At 41.2% G+C, this 20,044-nt stretch overlaps 1 protein-coding gene across 3 annotated transcripts in view; it reads left to right on the top strand.

Moving 5' to 3' along the window:
- The window catches only part of fa2h (fatty acid 2-hydroxylase), a 55,765-nt gene that overhangs the window by 25,107 nt on the left and 10,614 nt on the right, over window positions 1–20,044 (top strand). For all 3 annotated transcript variants that reach the window (XR_009788450.1, XM_061772733.1, XM_061772732.1), the window contains exon 2: window positions 14,205–14,324. Coding sequence is in view for 2 of the 3 variants with exons in the window: in XM_061772733.1 (XP_061628717.1) it covers window positions 14,205–14,324 (120 nt within the window). In the remaining variant the exon portion in view is untranslated. The remainder of the gene's footprint in view (window positions 1–14,204; window positions 14,325–20,044) is intronic.

Raw genomic sequence — 20,044 nt, 5'->3', positions numbered from 1 at the left:
ATGTATACTGTTGAACACTCAGATCAACACAACACCAGTCAACACTGTTCAATTGCTAATTTAATATGCTTAAAAATAATCACTAATTTATTACGCTGCCATTGATTGAAATTGTATGAACACAGCGCGTACAAAAAACTTTAACTTCACAAAAGCAAACGCCTGTGTTACGTCATCTATCCAAACTCTTTTTCAAAGGTGTGTGATACAATCAATACAACAATGAGCTGACTAAAGCCGTGTATATAGGCAGAAATGAATCTGGAAGCACTTACCTCATGTCTTGTGCAGCTTCCTTCCTTCTGCAACATAGCATCACAGTGATGATCGATTTTAACAAAAAAAGCTTACTGAAATGTATCTAAAGTCACTATTTCCACTCGTTATTGTCTTTTTAAAAAACATCCAGACTTTCATTATAGGCGAAAATTACACCGCAGGCTTCTGCAGAAAAAGAAAATATGCTGAGACTTCTCAGACATTTTGAGCGTTAAAGAACGTTTATAGATTTGTTCTGAAGCTATATTCACCACTTTAAGTTGGTTAATATTGCGTAAAAATAACATGTAATAGAATAAGGAAAGCATGCTTAAAGTGACTATTGAGTCTATTTTGGGGCGGCACGGTCGCCGACTGGTTAGAGTGTCAGCCTCACAGTTCTGAGGACCCGGGTTCAATCCCCGGCCCCGCCTGTGTGGAGTTTGCATGTTCTCCCCGTGCCTGCGTGGGTTTTCTCCGGGCACTCTGGTTTCCTCCCACATCCCAAAAACATGCATTAATTGGAGACTCTAAAATTGCCCGTAGGTGTGACTGTGAGTGCGAATGGTTGTTTGTTTGTATGTGCCCTGCGATTGGCTGGCAACCAGTTCAGGGTGTACCCCGCCTCCTGCCCGATGACAGCTGGGATAGGCTCCAGCACGCCCGCGACCCTAGTGAGGAGTAGCGGCTCAGAAAATGGATGGGATGGAGTCTATTTTGGGGGACGTTTTTTTTTCTGCAGACATCGTTTTTAAGTCCAGAACTATGGATAAGTGCCAATGTTCAAAGTATTTGATAAGGCCTTTAAACTGTGTCATGTGTTTACTATTCACACTGTACCACTACAGTATGCATATATTCAGTAAGCAAAAAAGTGGATGAATGTATTCCACCGGGGGACACTATGGATTTATACTTGTCCGTCCGCCAGTGCGTCTGTCTATATTTCTTCAGTTATAATATATATAGGAGTGCACATACTGTAAGTCAGGGGTGTCAAACTCATTTTTGTCACGGGCCACATTGTAGTTACGGTTTCCCTCAGAGGGCCGTTATGACTGTGAAACCATCCATCCATTTTCTGAGCTGCTTATCCTCACAAGGGTCACGGGAGTGCTGGAGCCTACCTCAGCTATCATCGGTCAGGAGGCGGGGGTACACCCTGAACTAGTTGCCAGCCAATCGCAGGGCACACATAAACAAACAACCATTCACACTCACATTCACACCAAGGGGCAATTTAGAGACCTCAATTAGCCCACCATGCATGTTTTTGGGATCTGGGAGGAAAAATTAATAGTTATTTTCAAATTACTTTTTACATTAATATCAGATGGAAAAAAATAAAATAAGTGTTTTAGGTTGATACAGAATTTCAATATTTAATGATATTGGTCATATTAAATATTTTAATTTCAAAATGGTCCTGCACCAAACTTTATTCTCTCATTGTTTAGCATTGAAACTGCATGTTGTTAGGATTACTACAAACCACGTACAAATGAACAATTTCGATCAATTTAGTTATTTCCATTGCAACTTTTATTTGCCACACAAATATGTCATTTATTAAAGAGTCACCTTCAAGCAGGCAAGTGCAGTTGTGATTACCAAAAAAATGGTGCAGAAATAAAATGAACTAATTCTGCCAAATTGCTAAAAAACAACAACATATGACTATGTTTTACTTTTTTAAATGGCAAAACCTTATATTTAATTTCACAGTATTTGTGATAGGAAAACCCTGTCGGAACAGAAAGAAACCCCCACCGCCCCTCTTTTAAATTCTTTTTGCCCCACCAGGGCTAAAATAAATATAAAATAATCATAATAACATACAAATTTCACGCAAACCACAGTTCCTATTTGTGAAGCATTTTACTATACTTAATTTATGTGTTTTATGACAAAAAAAAATGTGTGTTTTATCATGATTGCTCAAAAATCATGTGTGGCCATGTGGTGTGGCCAGACAGTTATTACCTTATGTTACTAAACCTTAGTCTTAGTACAGTAGAACAATACATGACAGTTTGTTATATTTTCCTCTACTTACTGCTGATATTACAGGTCAGAAATGCTAGTAAATAACGATAGTTTGACATCATAATCAATAAGTACTCATGCACGTTCCTATTTCTTTAATGTAGATAATACGTCCAATAGACATTTGACACTTAATAGATAATAATTCTACTGTAGCATAAATCTATTTTGGTTGAAAATAAATCTATTTTGGTCTATATCAAACTTGTCAGCACAATGGCATCGGCCAAAGGTGCACGTAATTCCACGAGCGGCGCCTTCTTATTTGTATGAACTATACACTACTCAGTGTTGGGGGTGTGGGGATACGACAGTCTGATAATCAGGTACCAACTTCAAAGGAGCCACAGGGCTACTTATGCATCCGCTTGTGCATTTAAAGTACAACTAACTTGCTGCTTTGGAAGCTCTGTTTGTTGTCGATTGAATCATTTATATTATTGATTTTTATATTATTTATTTTCATTTTATCTGGACAGCGAAAGCAAATCATTCTTGCTCAAATCTGGACCAAAATTTCACACTGTACTATGTAATTAATAATGTTGTGATATTACAAGAATTGTTTTTGGTTTCTTTTTTTTGTTACCAAACGCCTTTCTACATTAACTTGAACAATAGCTAAACAAACTATTATCCTTGACTTCTGATTTGAAAACTAGTTATCCATCATTGTGTTGTGTGTATATATAAGACTATGATCAGACAATGAAACATTTCTATGGTTTCACGGTCATAACGGCCCTCGGAGGGAAACCGTACCAACAATGTGACCCCTCGACAAACATGAATTTGACACCCCTGCTCTATACAATATACTGGTGTGTTAACCATGACTGGAACATAAAGAAGATACCTGGTATTTACCAATGCCGTCATTTTAGGGCAGATGTGGCATAAACTTGAGGTAGTGGCCAAATACATCAGTACTCTGTAGTGTAAAGTCAAGTGTGCAGATGCTCATTTTGGATCAGTACTTGGTACACTGTTTTCTTTTCCAGTACTCATTGATTAAATTCATCCATCAAAATTCTCTCCTACTCTGCCCTCAGTGACCCGCTGCTGTGTCAGTGTTGTGATGGTACCAGGCCTCATCGCCACCCTCTTCTAACTAGCTCCTTTGTTTTGTTTTTGATTCTTTTATATTTTACTCCTCCTCCCCAGACACAGAAACCCAGTGTTGTTTCTGCCTCCACTCCCTCTATTAGACCTTCTCATTGACCATGTTCTCGTCAGTAACATTATCGTCCAAGATTATTCAGTCATTATTTTCCCCCTAAACTCTAAAACAGTAAGTCCATGTCGTAAAGTAAACCAGTATGGGGTATTAATTTCTTAGTCACTTATTAACAGACATCACACACACACACAAATGGAGTCAAGGTTAAAACAAAATTATATACAGCAGCCTTTGATGGGTAAGGACTAGAACAGAGTAAGGCCTGCCGCAAACTGCGACATGTGGTCAAACCTCATTGGACCCCACTATCGCATAAATATAAGGGTTACCGACGCAAGGCCGCACATTGAGAGATTGGCTGCTTGGGGCGGTGCGGCGGCTGTTCGGTGTCTTTCGAGCTTAAAACCCAAAAATGTATTTTGTGCGTGAGTGAAAGCTGATTAACATTTTGATTGGCTTTAATCTGCGACGCTTCGACGGTGTGCACCGACAATTCAAATTTGGAATCACGGTAATACCAGTGGCAGAGTGGTTTGACACTCATGAAAACAGTTGCCACGCACACTGCACAACAGTTTAGTATGGTTTGGCCACGTCACTCGGTGTGCGGCAGACTTAAAAAGTGTATTACTATGATTGCTGTCATTACTAATATGTAGACTTTACACCGATTTTATCAGCCTGATCGGTATCGGCCGATAATAAGCATTTTTTACTGATCGGCTTTAATGTCATAATTCGCCGAAAGCAAAAGATATTTACTTCGCGTCGCCATCGTGCACAGTATATTTGAATCCAAAAGCTAGTTTATTTTTAGCCTTGTCTTTTGACGTTGTACTGTAAATATCTGACGGCCAATAAAGTTATAAAAAAAAATAAAAAAAACATGGTGGTGTTGGACAGACAACACGTCTGAGACAGATAACACATAATGCAGACTAAAAGACAAATTTGCTCTTTCACGATTGCACTATATCAGACTGCTGCAATAAAATTTTGTATTCCGATACCACCGCATCCCGTTTTTATGATCATTGGGCTTTATCTTGTCAACTCAAATGCGACCGTATACACTCGTTACCGTGGTGACGACAACAAGAGTGGATCGCGCTGACTGTATTATAAGGACAAAATGGGGAAAAACGTGTGTTGGTGGTCACCGGTGCTCAGGACAGGAGAGGATGTTCGTTTAAGGCTTGCTTGAGGTATGTTCACGTACTTTTAATATGATACAGCTCTCAAGCAGGCAACAAAAACGTTATGTAGCCTAGCAAGCTAGTGCTAGCACCAACGGTTGTACGTAAACATGCCGCCGTTCTGTCGAATTAGGCTCTGACGTTTCGGTGTGGGTGAAGAAATTTTATTTCAATAAAGTAATTTAATTACAGTAAGTTAGCACCCATTATTTCTGTCATGTCTTAATGTTGGTTTGACCTGATTGATTAGAATACACGATCTGACTAGAACAGTGATTTCCAACCTTTATGGAGCCAAGGAACATATTTTACAATTGAAAAATCTCACGGCATACCAACAAACAAAAATGTCACAAAAAGTGGAGACATTAATTACTGTATTTACTTCCTGCCATCTAATAGAAGACCATTAATTTGTTCTTTCTGTCACTATGCCTCACTGGCATAAATAGAAGAACAAAGATACATTATTTATTGTGAATATAATTTTTGGAGCAATTAAGTACACGTATATACAGTAAATGAACAGGTCATTTAAATAGACACATTGCTCCATCTTGTGATTGGATCGGTGATCGGTTATCGTTTTTTTAAACTCGCTGATCGGTGATTGGTGATCGGCCCCAAAAATCCTGATCGTATAAAGCCTACTAATATGACAAAGGGCTACCCACACTGTTGGGAAAGTTCATTTTCTACATAAATGAGTTGGAAGTTCAGTTCACGTTCAGTTCAGTTTTTTCTTTCCTCAATATGTTGCTGACAGACTATTACCCTCAAAATACTGGCATTTTCTCATTGTTGCCACCCATTCAGTCCACACTGGTAGCCAGCTGCAGCTTTCACCCTACAGTCTAAAAAACATGAGGAGAAACTTGTTGCTTGAATGTTTTTTAATGGGAAACTAACAAAAAACAGGACTTAATGTGCAAACACAAACACACAACACAGTATGACAGGAACGATGGTGAAAGTCGCATTCCATCTCCAATATTGATCACTTTGCATTCCTCGCAGCTCTGGCTGACTATATTCACAAAATATTTTATCTTATCCATCCATTCATCCATTTTCTACCGCTTGTCCGAGGTTGGGTCGCGGGGGCAGTAGCTTTAGCAGGGACGCCCAGACTTCCCTCTCCCCAGCCACTTCATCCATCTCTTCCGGGGGGATCCCGAGGCGTTCCCAGGCCAGCCGAAGGACGGAGTCTCTCCAGCGTGTCTTGGGCCGTCCCCGGGGTCTCCTCCCGGTGGGACGTGCCGGAACTCCTCACCAGGGAGGCGTCCGGGAGGCATCCGAATGAGATGCCCCGGCTACCTCATCTGGCTCCTCTCGATGTGAAGGAGCAGTGGCTCTACTCTGAGATCACCCCGGATGACCGGGCTTCTCACCCTATCTCTAAGGGAGAGCCCGGACACCCTGCGGAGGAAACTCATTTCGGCCGCTTGTATCCGGGATCTTGTTCTTTCGGTCACGACCCACAGCTCGTGATCATAGGTGAGGGTAGGAACGTAGATCGACCGGTAAATCGAGAGTTTCGCCTTTTGGCTTAGCTCCTTCTTTACCACAACGGATCGATACAAAGTCCGCATCACTGCAGACGCTGCACCGATCCGCCTGTCGATCTCCCATTGCATCTCCCTCACTCATGAACAAGACCCCAAGATATTTGAACTCCTCCTCTTGGGAAGGATCTCATCCCCGACCTGGAGAGGGCACGCCACCCTTTTCTGACTGAGGACAATGGTCTTAGATTTGGAGGTCCTATTCTCATCCCAGCCGCTTCACACTCTGCTGCGAACCGCTGCAGTGAGAATTGGAGATCACGGCTTGATGAGAACCACATCATCAGAAAAAACAGACGCAATTCTGAGGCCACCAAAGCGGACCCTCTCTACGCCTCGTCTGCATCTAGAAATTCTGTCCATAAAAGTTATGAACAGAATCGGTGACAAAGGGCGGAGTCCAACCCTCACCGGAAACGAGTCCGACTTACTGCCGGATATGCGGACCAAACTCTGACTCCGGTCGTACAGGGACCGAACAGCCCGTATCAGGGGTTTCGGTACCCCATACTCCCGAGGCACCGCCCACAGGACTCCCAGAGTGACGCGGTCGAACGCCTTCTCCAAGTCCACAAAACACGTTTGGGGGAACTCCCATGCACCCTCGAGGACCCTGCTGAGGGTGTAGAGCTGGTCCACTGTTCCACGGCCAGGACGAAAACCACACTGCTCCTCCTGAATCTGAGATTTGACTTCCAGACGGACCCTCCTCTCCAGCACCCCCGAATAGACCTTACCAGGGAGGCTGAGGAGTGTGATCCCCCTGGAGTTGGAACCCACCCTCCGGTCCCCCTCCTTAAAAAGGGGGACCACAACCTCAGCCTGCCAATCCAGAGGCACTGTCCCCGATGTCCACGTGATGTTTCAGAGGCATGTCAACCAGGACAGCCCCACAACATCCAGAGCCTTTCAGGAGGTTCCGCTGTATTTATTTTGAGTTTTATTTTTATTTCTACATACATACATTTTGGTATTTCTACAATACCAAAATTCTGACTTTGATCCTATACCTGCATAAAGTACCTTGACACCTGTACTGAAACGAAACCCCGGCAAAAATCTAAAACATCAGTGAAAGCAGTGGTATGAAAACTTCACATCATTTTATAGTTATTGTTCTTAATTCAAAACTTTATGATAAACTTGAAAAATTATGTAATAATGGAATTAGCCTAGCCGGCACGGTGAGCGACTGGTTAGCACATCTTCCTCACAGTTCTGGGAACCCGAGTTTAAATCCCTGCCCCGCCGTGCCTGAGTGGGTTTTCTCCGGGCACTCCGGTTTCCTCCCACACCCCAAAAACATGCGTGGTAGGTTGATTGAAGACTCTAAATTGCCCGTAGGTGTTAATGAGAGTGTGAATGGTTGTTTGTTTCTATGTGGCCTGGGATTGGCTGGCGACCGGTTCAGGGTGTACCCCGCCTCTCGCCCAAAGATAGGTGGGATAGGCTCCAGCAGCCCGTGACCCTAGTGAGGATAAGCGGTAAAGAAAATGGATGGAGGGATGGAATTAGCCCATTCTTAACACAAACATGCAAACACCAAAGGCATGAAAAAGGTGACAAAAAAAGTAGGGGTCGTCTGAGTGGTATCCCTCGGGCCCCCGCAAAGAATTTGTTATGATTTTAACATAAATTAAGCAATCTGGAAGACTCTGAAGCAAAGCAAATTTATTTATATAGTGCATTTCATACACAAGGTAACTCAATGTGCTTTACATGATTAAAAGCATTTAAAAACGAGAAAAAAACAGCTTATAAACATTTAAAACATAGAAAAAAAATAAAAATACAATTAAAATAGGGTACAGTGCAAGAAATATCATTTAAAAGTGGAAATGCTCAAAAAAGCATGGGGGAAAAAGAAGAGCTTTTAACCTGGACTTAAAAACATGCACACTGACATCACTTCTGTTGGCAACTTCTGTTGGCAATTTATTCTTATACTCTGTGCTCCACTGTTTGACCCGAGTCTGTCGATCTCAGATCCCTACTGGGTTCAGAACTGGTCAGAACTCTAACACGAGCTGCAGCTGTCCAGTCAGAAGACATTTACAATAGTCCAGTCAGAAGACATTTACAATAGTCAAGTCGACTTGAGATAAAAGCATGGATGAGCTTCTCCTGGTCTGCTTGACACATGCAAGCCTTCACTCTGGATATGTTCTTCAGATGGTAGAAGGCAGTTTTAGTAATTGATTTGATATGACTGTTGAAAGTCAGGTCGGAATCTATCAGAACACCATGGTTTCGGACTTGGTCTTTGGTTTTTAAAGAGAGTGACTCCAGGCATTTACTAATAGCAATCCCCTTTTCTTTTTTGCCAAAAACAATGATCTCAGTTTTGTTGTGGTTTAATTGAAGAAAATTTAGGCGCATTCAGTTATTTATCTGTTTTAGACAGTGACACAACACCTCAATTGAACTATAGTCATCTGGAGACAATGCTATATATAACTGTATGTCATCTGCATAGCAATGATAGTCAAAATTAAAGTTCTGGAGAATTTGACCAAAGGGTAGCATATACAGGCTGAACAGGAGGGGTCCAAGAACTGACCCTTGAGGGACCCCATAGGTCTTCCAATGGTTACAAAATAACTCCTTTCCTCCAGGTAGGACCTGAACCATTTAAGGACTGTTCCATTTAGTCCTACCCGCGTTTCCAACCTGTTCAGCAGTATATTATGATCTACTGTATCAAAAGCCGCACTAAGGTCCAACAAGACCAGAATTGACACCTTTCCCGAGTCACTATTCAACCTTATATCATTTAGCACTTTGATAAGAGCAGATTCTGTACTGTGATGAGTTCAGAAACCTGATTGAAATTTGTCAAGAAGTCTATTTAAGTTCAAGAAATCACAGTTGTTAAAAAATAACAAATTGGGGTTGCACATGTTGATGTACAAATTTAAGATTAAAATTAAATTTGCCTCATTTCTTTATTTTGTTTTGGCCTCCAACTTGAGCCAGGCCCATCTCCACCTGCACCTGATGCCTGCTGCAAGCTGTGCCACGTGAATAGCATCCTCCTCTTTAAGCACTCTCATTCTGGAAAACAATTGACTGTTTCACTTAATTTTTCATTATTACCAACTTCAAAGGCTAATACCAAATGCATCCTCCAGGGAAATATTAAGGACAATATTTGCTGTTTTTTATTGTCCATTTCTGACTTGGAAGTTAGTTCATTCTGTGTTGTGACATAATCCCTAACATCGCTCCGTCGTTTAATACCGTACCGTTACCGCGAGCTGCCAGCATTCAAGGAGTATGAAGCAGCCTATGACGACAGTGACGGCGAACACCCCCCCACCGAGGAAAAACTCACCGGATCTATACGATTCACGTAAATGGCCTATTTTGAGTTCAAAACGGCGAATTTGACTGAAAGGCGACTGATTTGCATTTACGCATGCTATCGATCTCTTGCTGGTAACACTGACTTGTGTGCATCGAGTGCAGAGTTTCCCTGACGGCATAGGAGAATCCACTGCATATAACACTGACTTTGGCCACATAGCTAACTCTGAGGTTACGTCCCAGTGGCTACTGCTAACGCATGGTAACATGTCCGCAAGAGATAGTTTGAAGCTAGTCGGCAGGTTGAAGCCATTTCATTCTCCCAGCTCCCACACAGTCGCACGCACACAACTTGTTGGAAGACAGGCAGTCATTGGCTGACTGTCAGCTTTTTGGGGACTGGCCTTTAAGACACTGTATGAATTGAGCGCTGTTGCAGAGGTTATTTACAGTATTTATTTATTAATTTAAACTACTGGTACCCCCCCAAAATAAAACAAAACAAAACAAAAAAAATTGCCATTTTTTTCGTCAACATACCTCGTTAAAGTACTGGTATCGGTACTTGGTGCAACATTAGTTACACCATCATGGAATTCAGTAAAAGTCTAACAGGTAAATGACCTTGACGAGCTCCCCGCATTCAGCAGAAAACACTATACAGGCTTATGAAAACAAAGTGTCTTTTAAGGCATTCGTGTATGTTATTGCAAGCTTGGCATCATGAAATATACTGGGTATATGCAATGTCGGCAATAAGTATAATCCAATAGAAAATATACATTGACATGGAGAGGCAGCACTAACTAATTTTATAATTCAGGCTATTGGTCAGTGTGGAATTATTGAAGTATTTTGGATAAACATAGAAGGTGTGATACTTGAGTTGAGATTGACTTTGTTTGTGTTTCATTTGAAAACCTAATCTGAGTAGGAGGAATGTTGTTTGTATAGATATTGTAGTGTTTTTTTTAGACCGCAGTAAGCCGTGCTTATTGTGCAATATGCATACATGAACGGAAGCTCATGGTAAACAATTGAGTCTAGTTTGGGTTTGTGCACAGTCTGTAGTCACATAAGTCAGTCAGTCAGATGTTTAATGGTTTGTTTACCAGTATTTCGTGCCATGCAATATGGCGATATACTCTATATCGTGGGGACGACGCGCCATTTTTCTTGTTTCTATCACCATTTCTACCTTTCTGTCTACTGTTAATTCTCTACAGCTCTGATTACCAACAATTGCAAACTATCTTTGTTGTAGGGAATTCTAAATACTGTAATAAAACAATAGCACCAATGTTCTCTTTGAGTAACACTCAGCTAGGAATTTACCAAAATATTGATTCTCAAATGTTCTTGAGTCTTGCTTTGACTTTTTATGCCCTGTCGGGCTTGTTTATGTGGTGGAATTGACCAGGAAGTCACTCTTGAACACAGTACCTTAAGTAACTGTTGCTTAAAAAACAGTGCAACAAAAATCAACCATAAACGTGAAAGTTAAGCAAGGTTCAAATTCAAACTTTTTAGTTGAAGATAAACATTTTCTAAATCTATAAATAAAAAGAGCACTTCATTGCTCCAACACAACAAAAGAAGCAAAACGAAAGTTATTGCGCTACAATATCTAAAATGGCCTCGCCTGAGAGGGGACTTTGGTTTCAAATTTGGAGTAGGACTTTGGTTGTCTGGGCCTATTCTTAATTTAGGAAAGACAATGCGTCACAGACTAAGGACTTGTCGCCCTGCTAGTTGGTACCATAGCTATAACAAAGGGTAACACTACAAACTGGTTACAGCATCTATGAAAGTATCACAAAGCCATATATGACAACTGCATGGGTGTAAAAAAAAAAGACGACCACCAGTGCGTCAAGTGGGCCTAATACCAAAAGAAATGGATCACTGATGGACATGTTTGAGAGTATTATCTCCATATTACTGATTGGAGCTCGGTAGGCTTTATTTTTTTTATATATACAGAAGAAGACGAAGAATGACCTTTATTGTCATGAACATGCATGGATGCACACGAGATTTGTTCTCTGCATTTTACCCATCACAGTGAACACACACTCTTGTTAGTGGAACACACTGGAGCAGGGGGCAGCTGAAGCCCCCGGGGTATCAGTGTCTTGCTCAAGGCCACCACAGCCGTGAATCCGGTTGATGTTTGTGGATGGTCCGGTCGGGGTCTTGAACCTAACTCCCCCAGGCAGGCAGGGATCTTAACCATTGGGCCACGGCTGCCAAGTACAGTTAAAATGTACAGTGCAGTACCATATACCTTAATGGCGACTAATGTCTCGTTCATCTATACAGTATGTATATTTTATTGATTTATTCACAGACTGTCTACAGATAAGTTCAGTGTTTAAGAAGTACAGTCCACGTTTACATATGTTTTGTGAAACATGAAAAGGTGGACATGTTTAAGTAGCAAAGCCACATTTGTTTGCATTATTGTTGTAATCTGATTTATATACTTATGTTTACGCCACACTTGTTCGACAGATTTTTTTTTTTTTTACAAGCCAGTGTTTAGTAAGTTTACAACTGTAATTGATGTAGGTAAATAAACTCTTTCCTATGAATTCATGATCCATTTGCCTTTATTTTAGTATAAACCTAACTTATACGACCAAACAGTTAATGTATAATGAATCTGTTGTTTATTGTAATACAGATAAATTTATTGCTTGTGTTTGTTGAAAAATACATGAAGAGGACCTTGATGAAATAAAAGCATATGAATTCATAATCGCAATATTGATTTGGAGGTGTTTCCGAAATAAGTGACGAAAGTGAGCAGAAACTACAAGTACAATAGTAAACCATTTGTGAAGTTGAGACTAGGGTTATGTTATATCTTATTGTCCACCATAATACTGAACTGATAAATGCACCTCCAAAGTCAACAACTCTTCAGAGCATTGGTAGAACATTCACATTTTACTCCTCATGAAATGAAATTCTAACAGTAAATAAGTAATACTGTATGGCAGCACCACTGGGACAAACTACTACATGCAGCGCTAAGATTGACTGATCTACACGATGACATCTTTAACAAACCTTATGGTGATTGGTTGGTAGATAGTCAATCACTTGCCGCGGTACTGAGACGCCAAGCTCGTGATAGCGACTTGCTCGCTCTCTTGCTCACCGGTGAACTTCCAGTAATTTACACAACCGCATGTCGTCTCGTTCTCTCCGGTTTGCGGACTATTTTCGATAGGGATGTACCAATCCAACTTTTTCACTTCCGATCTGATACCGATTTTTGGCCGATACGGATATCAGTCTGATCCGATATCAGCAATAATCATACATTCATTCATTCATTTTCTGTACCGCTTATACTCACTAGGGTCGCGGGCGTGCTGGAGCCTATCCCAGCTATCTTTGGGCGAGAGGCGGGTTACGCCGTGAACTGGTCGCCAGCCAATCGCAGGGCACATATAAACAAACAATCATTCACACCTATGGGCAATTTAGAGTCTTCAATTAACCTACCAATAATCATTCATAACCTACCAATAATCATTCATACTTTACTCATTTTGTAGTATGGAATGTTGGAAAAGGCTTGATGAAGTGATATTACTCAAACGGAGAACAGTAGGTATGAGAAAAAAAATGACCCATTTATTATTGACCAATGGGTTACATGAAGTAACTTTAAAAATAAGAATGTACTACAATTGAATAACTACAAATTATATTAGGAAATCCCAATAAATAATAAATTGCAACATGGTGGGAGCATCATTTGCTTCACGTGCTGCAATACACTTGAACTTCTTGATGGAACTGGGGTTTAGTTTTATTGACAATTGCTGTTCCTTCTGTGCACATCTCATCCTCTGACAGGCAGTGTGATACATGCAATGAAATACACACTCGCAGTAACAAAAAAAGTAGAAGTCGCGATCAAATATTGTTATTGTAACTTGTTTTTCACAGAGTTTCAAGAATATATGCCAGAGTATTGTTATCTTGCCTGTTGTATGTGGTTATACAGCGTTTGTTTACCAATATTCATTATTTTGAGAGATATAAGTGCTGCGAGTTAAATGGTAATTTCTGTTAGCTCGTCTATAGTGTTTTTCATTCTTTACGTGTTACCTTTGAGCTAGTGATTTTTGTGAACAAAAACGAAGAAAGAAACAAAGGCTGTGATGTATTTGACCATTCAATCGGTGTAATTCTTTTGTTATGCGAGTTTGGTTTTACAGTGAACTTTAACTGTAGTGTCAATAGATGACTTTAAGCAAGCAACGTTCAGTTTTACTCCTTGCTACTATGTAAGCACCTCAGCAGCGGCGGTTTCTGCATTCCACCCTCTCATTCATTCTCAATGATGGTCAATTTTTAAAGTTTGTAAATGTTGTGCAATCCAGGTGTAATGTAGCATGATAACACATGTCATGACTGCACAATTGCAATAGACTATAAACACAGGGAAGATTGAAAGAGAGTTAGGATGAATTTTGACTTGCATCACAAGAGGAAAGATGGGAATATGGACTATACCTGTTGACCATATTCTCTGTCATGGCTTGATGCAAAACAGAAAAGGTGTTTTGGGACAGTTCCAGACTCACACTTTTACCTGTTTTTACTTTCTTTATCATCTTTTTTTTTTTTCAGAACCTGAGGGAGAGGAGGAGCACCAGTCAACAGAAAGAAGAAAAAACAGCTGTAGCAACAGAGAAAGACGATGACCAGAATGCTCCATACAATCTATGCAGCTCTGTGGACCTTGAAAACGTATGAAAACTGCTTTATGTTTTCGATTATTTCATTATGTCTCATTAATTAAATTCTATTCTGGGTATTCTTTCTTATGGATAATTCTCAACAAAAAGGAACACAATAGTAATAGCTTACTGTGGTAGCACATATAACTAACATATACTGTAACTATATTATGTCAGCATCCAACTGTTGTTTTTAAAATAACTAATAACACTGGATTGCATGAAGTTGTACAAAGTAAATAGCCAATGATGGACTGTTTAAGTGGACAAAGGGTAAATGGTCATCAGTTCATTCACCTTGCCTTTCTCTGTAACTGTCCCTGTTTATTTGTTTTTTACTCTCTGGCGTCTGCGGGAATGTGTCTCTCTACCTCCGTGTTTCCCAGCCTTCATTAACCCAATGCACATATTATTTAACATTTAAAAAATATATATATAAAATCACACCAACAGACAAAAATGTTACGTATGTACCTTCTTGAATTGAATTGTTCTGCTTTCGCTATATGTCACTGGCAGATAGTCTGTCAGAATCATCTTTATTTGCCAAGTATGTGAAAAACACACAAGGAATTTGTCTCCGGTAGTTGGAACTGCTCTAGTATGACAACAGACAGTCAATTGACAATGAATACTTTTGAGACAATTTAATTGACAATGAATACTTTTGAGACTTACTTAGAGGTTACCAGTAACGTGGTAATGCCGATACAATTTTTTTTATTTTCTTGACTATTGTGCAAATGATTCAGAGTCCTCAAGCCATTTAGAGCAGTTTGAAATGAATAATAGAACAATAGTCTGGTGCACTCACCATTGTGCAACTAGTACAGATACTTCTCAAGCACATGAGTGGCCAGTATTGGTCAACAACAGATATGCAAGTAAAGTGGCGAGACTACTACTGTGAGTGCACGAATAATGTATAATTGGCCCAACAGAGATGTGACTACAATCTCAAGACAAAATTGCCAGCATGTTACAATGGAATTGTAAGTTAACTGTTTAAGAAGTTGATGGCAAGAAGGAAGAAGCTGTTGGAATGTCTGCTAGTTTTAGTTTGCATTGTTCGATAGCGCCTAACTGAGGGAAGGAGCTGGAAGAGGTGGTGACCAGGATGTGGTGGGTCCAAGAGGATTTTGCATGTTCTTGTCTTAACTCTGGCAGCGTGCAAGTCCTCAAAAGTAGATAGGGGAGTACCAACAATTTTTTTTCAGCAGTTTTGATTGTCCGTTGCAGTCGGAGTTTGTCCTTTTTGTGGCAGCACCAAACCAGACTGTGATGGATGAACACAGGACTGATTCGATGACTGCTGTGTAGCGCTGCCATGCTTCCTCAGAAGCCGCAGGAAGTACATCTTGTCCTGGGTCTTTTTGAGGATGGAGTTGATGTTGGTCTCCAACTTCAGGTCCTGAGAGACTGTAATTCCCAGGAACTTGAAGGTCTCAACGGTTGACACAGGGCAGTTGGGGGGCAGCTGTGGCAAAGGATGCCTCCTGGAGTCCACGATCATCTCTACAGTCTTGAGCGTGTTCAGCTCCAGGTTGTGTCGGGCACACCACAGCTCCAGCCGCTCCACTTCCTGACGATACGCAGGCTCGTCACCGTCTTTGATAAGGCCGATGACTGTGGTGTCGTCTGGACTTCAGGAGTTTGACAGTCGGGTGCGTTGAGGTCCAGTCATTCGAAGAAGAGCAGCAGTGAAGAGCAGTGACGAGAGGACACATCCTTGAGGCGCCCCGGTGCTGGTGGTGTGTGGGAATGAGCCGCTGTCCCCCAGCTTCACATGCTGTCTCCTGCCCGTGAGGAAGCTGTAAATCCACAGGCAGATAGCAGGCGAGACGCTGAGGTGGAGAAGCTTGGAGAAGAGGAGTTTGGGGATGATGATTTTGAGCGCAGAGCTGAAGTCCATGAACAGGATCGTCGCGTAGGTCCCAGTGGCGTCTTGGTGTTCTAGGATGAATTGCAGTCCCATGTTAACTGTGTCATCCACAGATCTGTTTGCTCGGTAGGCAAACTGCAGGGGGTCCAGGAGGGGACCTGTGACGTTCTTGAGATGGTCCAGCACGAGGCGTTAATAGGACTTCATGACCACAGATGTCATGGCGACAGGCCTGTAGTCATTCAGACCCGAGATTGCAGGTTTCTTGGGGACTGGGATGATGGTTGCGCGCTTGAAACAGGATTGTACCTTGCACCGTCCAGAGATCTATTGAAGATCTGTGTGAAGACTGGAGCGAGCTGGTCCGCGCAGACTTGGAGGCAGGATGGGGACACAAGGTCTGCTGCTTTGTTGATCTTTTGTTGTTTGTTTGTGGATGGTCAACGCAGGAGGGGTGTCAGAGGTGTGATGGTGGTCGGTGGTGCTGCTGGGTGGATGTGGGGTGTGAGAGTGTACTTTTCAAATCTGCAGTAGAAGGTGTTCAAGTCGTCAGCTAGTCCTTTATTGTTCTCATCTTGGGTGACTGGTCGCTGGTAATTGGTTAGTGATTGTAATCCGCGTCAGACTGATTTGGAGTCGGAATCTGTGAACTGCTTTTCTAGCTTTACTGCATAATTTGTCTTTGCAATGTTAATTTCTTTAGTCAGCTAGTTTCTAGCGCGATTGTACAGGGCTCTAGCCCTACTTCGATAGGCGTTCTCTTTAGCCTGGTAAAGTTGCTTAAGTTTGGCAGTGAACCACGGCTTTTTGTTATTGAACTTGCAAAATGACTTTGTTTGTACACAGACCTCTTCACAGAAACTGATATAGGACGTAACAGTATCCGATTATTCATCCAGGCTGCCAGTTGAAGTTTCAAAGACAGTCTGTGCACTCTAAACAGCTTTGAAGTTCTTTGCTACATTGATCCACTTCTTCAGTGTTTTCACCGTAGGCTTCGCACATTTTTTTGCCTGTATGTTGGTGTTAAGTGAATTAAGCAGTGATCAGACGAACCCAGAACAGCGCAGGGGATAGCACGGTATTTAACGTTGTATAGCAGTGGTGTAGAATGTTATTTTCCCTGGTAGGACAGTCGATGTGCTGCTTGTATTTAAGGAGTTTGTGGCTGAGTTTAGCTTTGTCAAAGTCGCCAAGAACAATGAGGTGTGAATTTGGTTGCTTTTTTTCAATTTTGTTTAGCGAGCGTTAGCAGTGCGGTATTCGTGGTAGCTTGAGGAGGGATGTAAACACCCGCGATGATGAAAGTTGCAAACTCACGAGCGAGTAGAATGACTTACAGTTCCAAAACAGCAACTCCAAGTCCGGGCTGCAGTGTGTGCTGAGCTCCGTGATGTCGGTACACCATTTTTCGTTGGTATAGAAGCATATCCCCCATAACTCCTAACGCGGTCTGCCTGGTGTAGTTGGAAGCCCGGAAGCATTACGGCGCCATCAGGGACGCGTTCACAAAGCCATGTGTCCTTTAAGCACAGGGTGGCGGAACGTCCGAAGTCTTTACTGGTCTTTGTGAAATCTGTGAAAGATACATTAATCGTAGTAAGTAAATGATTTTTAGACCAATTGAAATTGGATAGTTTCCAAATCACGGGACACTGGTTGGATATCACCTTAATACCAAACATAATGTAATTTAAGGGGAACATTTATTATTATTATTTTTTACACAAACAATAAGATTATGGAATGTATGAACAATTTATTAAAATCATTTAAGGTGTTCGGCACAGGAACTGCAAAGAAAGCCAAAGTAGTTTTATCCAACAGTAGTACTTAGACCAAACAGAACTAGGAGGAAGGATTAAAATTTGAAAAAATGTGGTTTCCTGTTTTTTTGTTTTGCTTTTTTGCATCAAAACAGTTGCAAGATTGGTTGGCCTTGTGCACAGGGGCACTTCTAATAAACTTAATCCAGAATGTTGTTTTACATGTACATTAGCTTGTGTAGCAATATCATCAACTGTTGGAGAACTAAAGTAGCATCAGTAGTACTGTCAATATCATAAGAATAATAGGGAGGGCTTTTTCTCTTTTCAAAATATGGTCTACCGTTATTATTGTGCTTCACTGAGATGTGTCATACTTTTCAAGGCAATGCAAGTCTTCTAACCAGGCTGTTCCCTTTTGCCTTGTGCTCCTGTCAATATTAGACATGGAAACCAGCATAGTTATCTTTGTTCTTATGAACCAATGCATACGGCTAGCATTTCTGTCATTCAGGATAAATATTTACCAATGGTGGGAGAAATAGTTAGGAGCATAATGACGTTAGTGCAAGGCGGAAGAGAGCAATGCTCCCTTGTAAAGTCTCCCCCCCCCTTAAATAAATTATTAAATCTGAAACAATAACTCATTTCAAAGAGAATTGTTTGAAATTAGCCTGCATCCTGTTAGACGTTCCTGTTATTGAGGATTATTTCTTGCCTTGACATTCAAATGCAGTTCATTGTGGAATATACAGTACACATACAGAATATGACACTCATGCTCATTTGGTGTGACAGTAAGATGAATGAAACCACATAACCTTTGGAAACCCAAACCTTGCCAAAAACTAAATAAACATTGTACCTTAACTTTAAAAAAAAAAAAAAAAACAACAACAAAAAACAGACGTCCCACCATGTGAAACACTCACATTTCCAGTGTGACGTAAAGAAAACCAGTTTGGCAGGTCATTGGGCATGAATATTTTGCAACAGCTTGTATCACCTTAGTTTTATTTTCATTCTGTGAATTGTACGATGGCCTCCTTTGGTTTGTTATTGTGGAATATAGATTGTAATGTTCAAAAGGGTAGACTACAGGCAGAGTAGTGTTGTTGTCACATCCTGCCAGACTACGATCTAGTTAGGATCATTGATCATGCCATATCACTCACCTTATCTCACAATGCAATAAACAAGGTGTCTGGGTGTGCAGTCTTGTTTATCTCATTCAGTAGTGCTAACGCTGTAGTCTTATCATTGCTGCCTTGCGATGCGATGTAGGCAGCCAGCAAGAACAGAGCACTCAACTCCTTCATTAAATGAAAAGGTGTGGCGCTTTACTATGAGTACTTCAATGTTAGCTCTTTGTGAAATTTTGTGGTCTAAATTTACTTGCATTCATTGCATTTCTTGGGGGCTCAGACCCCCCGCCCCCCGTCCATAAAACCTAATGACGCTCCTGCAGTATGACATCGAGCAATCAACTGATTTAGCCCAGTTCTCTAGTAAAAAACAAATAAACAGGTCCCCATTCTTTTTTGCACCAGGGACTGGTTCATATAAAGACATTTTGACGGACTGTCGTAATCAGTTCATGAAGTGATTCCATTCAGTACATTAACTCAAAAGAGATTTGTTCCAAGGAGTCATTTGCGAATGACACAACACTACTCATGTACCGCTCCGCCCTCTCCAACAAAAAAAATGAGAATGAGAAATGCATTGTATGCAAATGTGCAGTGATACACTTGAATCTGGTGCACTTCGCAGCACTTAGGCCTGCTGAAAACTGCGCAATGCTGTCGAATCCGATTGGACCGGACCATCACGTAAAAATTAGAGTTTGCCGACTCACCCCCGCACATTGAGCTTGGATATATGGATGTCCTACGATAAACCATAAAAAGACAGACTAATAGTTAAGGAAGGAGGTGGTTGCTACAGAGAGAGGATGTGGGTGAGAATAAAAGCGAGTGTGTGGATATTTGAAAAAAGAGCCTCTCTCACTCCCATTCATTTGAACTACCCAGCTCGGTACTGACCGTGCGTACATTTTGGCCAGAAGCTTTACTTTTTCAT

This window comes from Phyllopteryx taeniolatus, chromosome 5, assembly GCF_024500385.1.
Source record: "Phyllopteryx taeniolatus isolate TA_2022b chromosome 5, UOR_Ptae_1.2, whole genome shotgun sequence".
Taxonomy (NCBI): domain Eukaryota; kingdom Metazoa; phylum Chordata; class Actinopteri; order Syngnathiformes; family Syngnathidae; genus Phyllopteryx; species Phyllopteryx taeniolatus.
The sequence above is the reverse complement of the archived record's forward strand: the minus strand, read 5'-3'. Positions and strand labels throughout refer to the sequence as shown.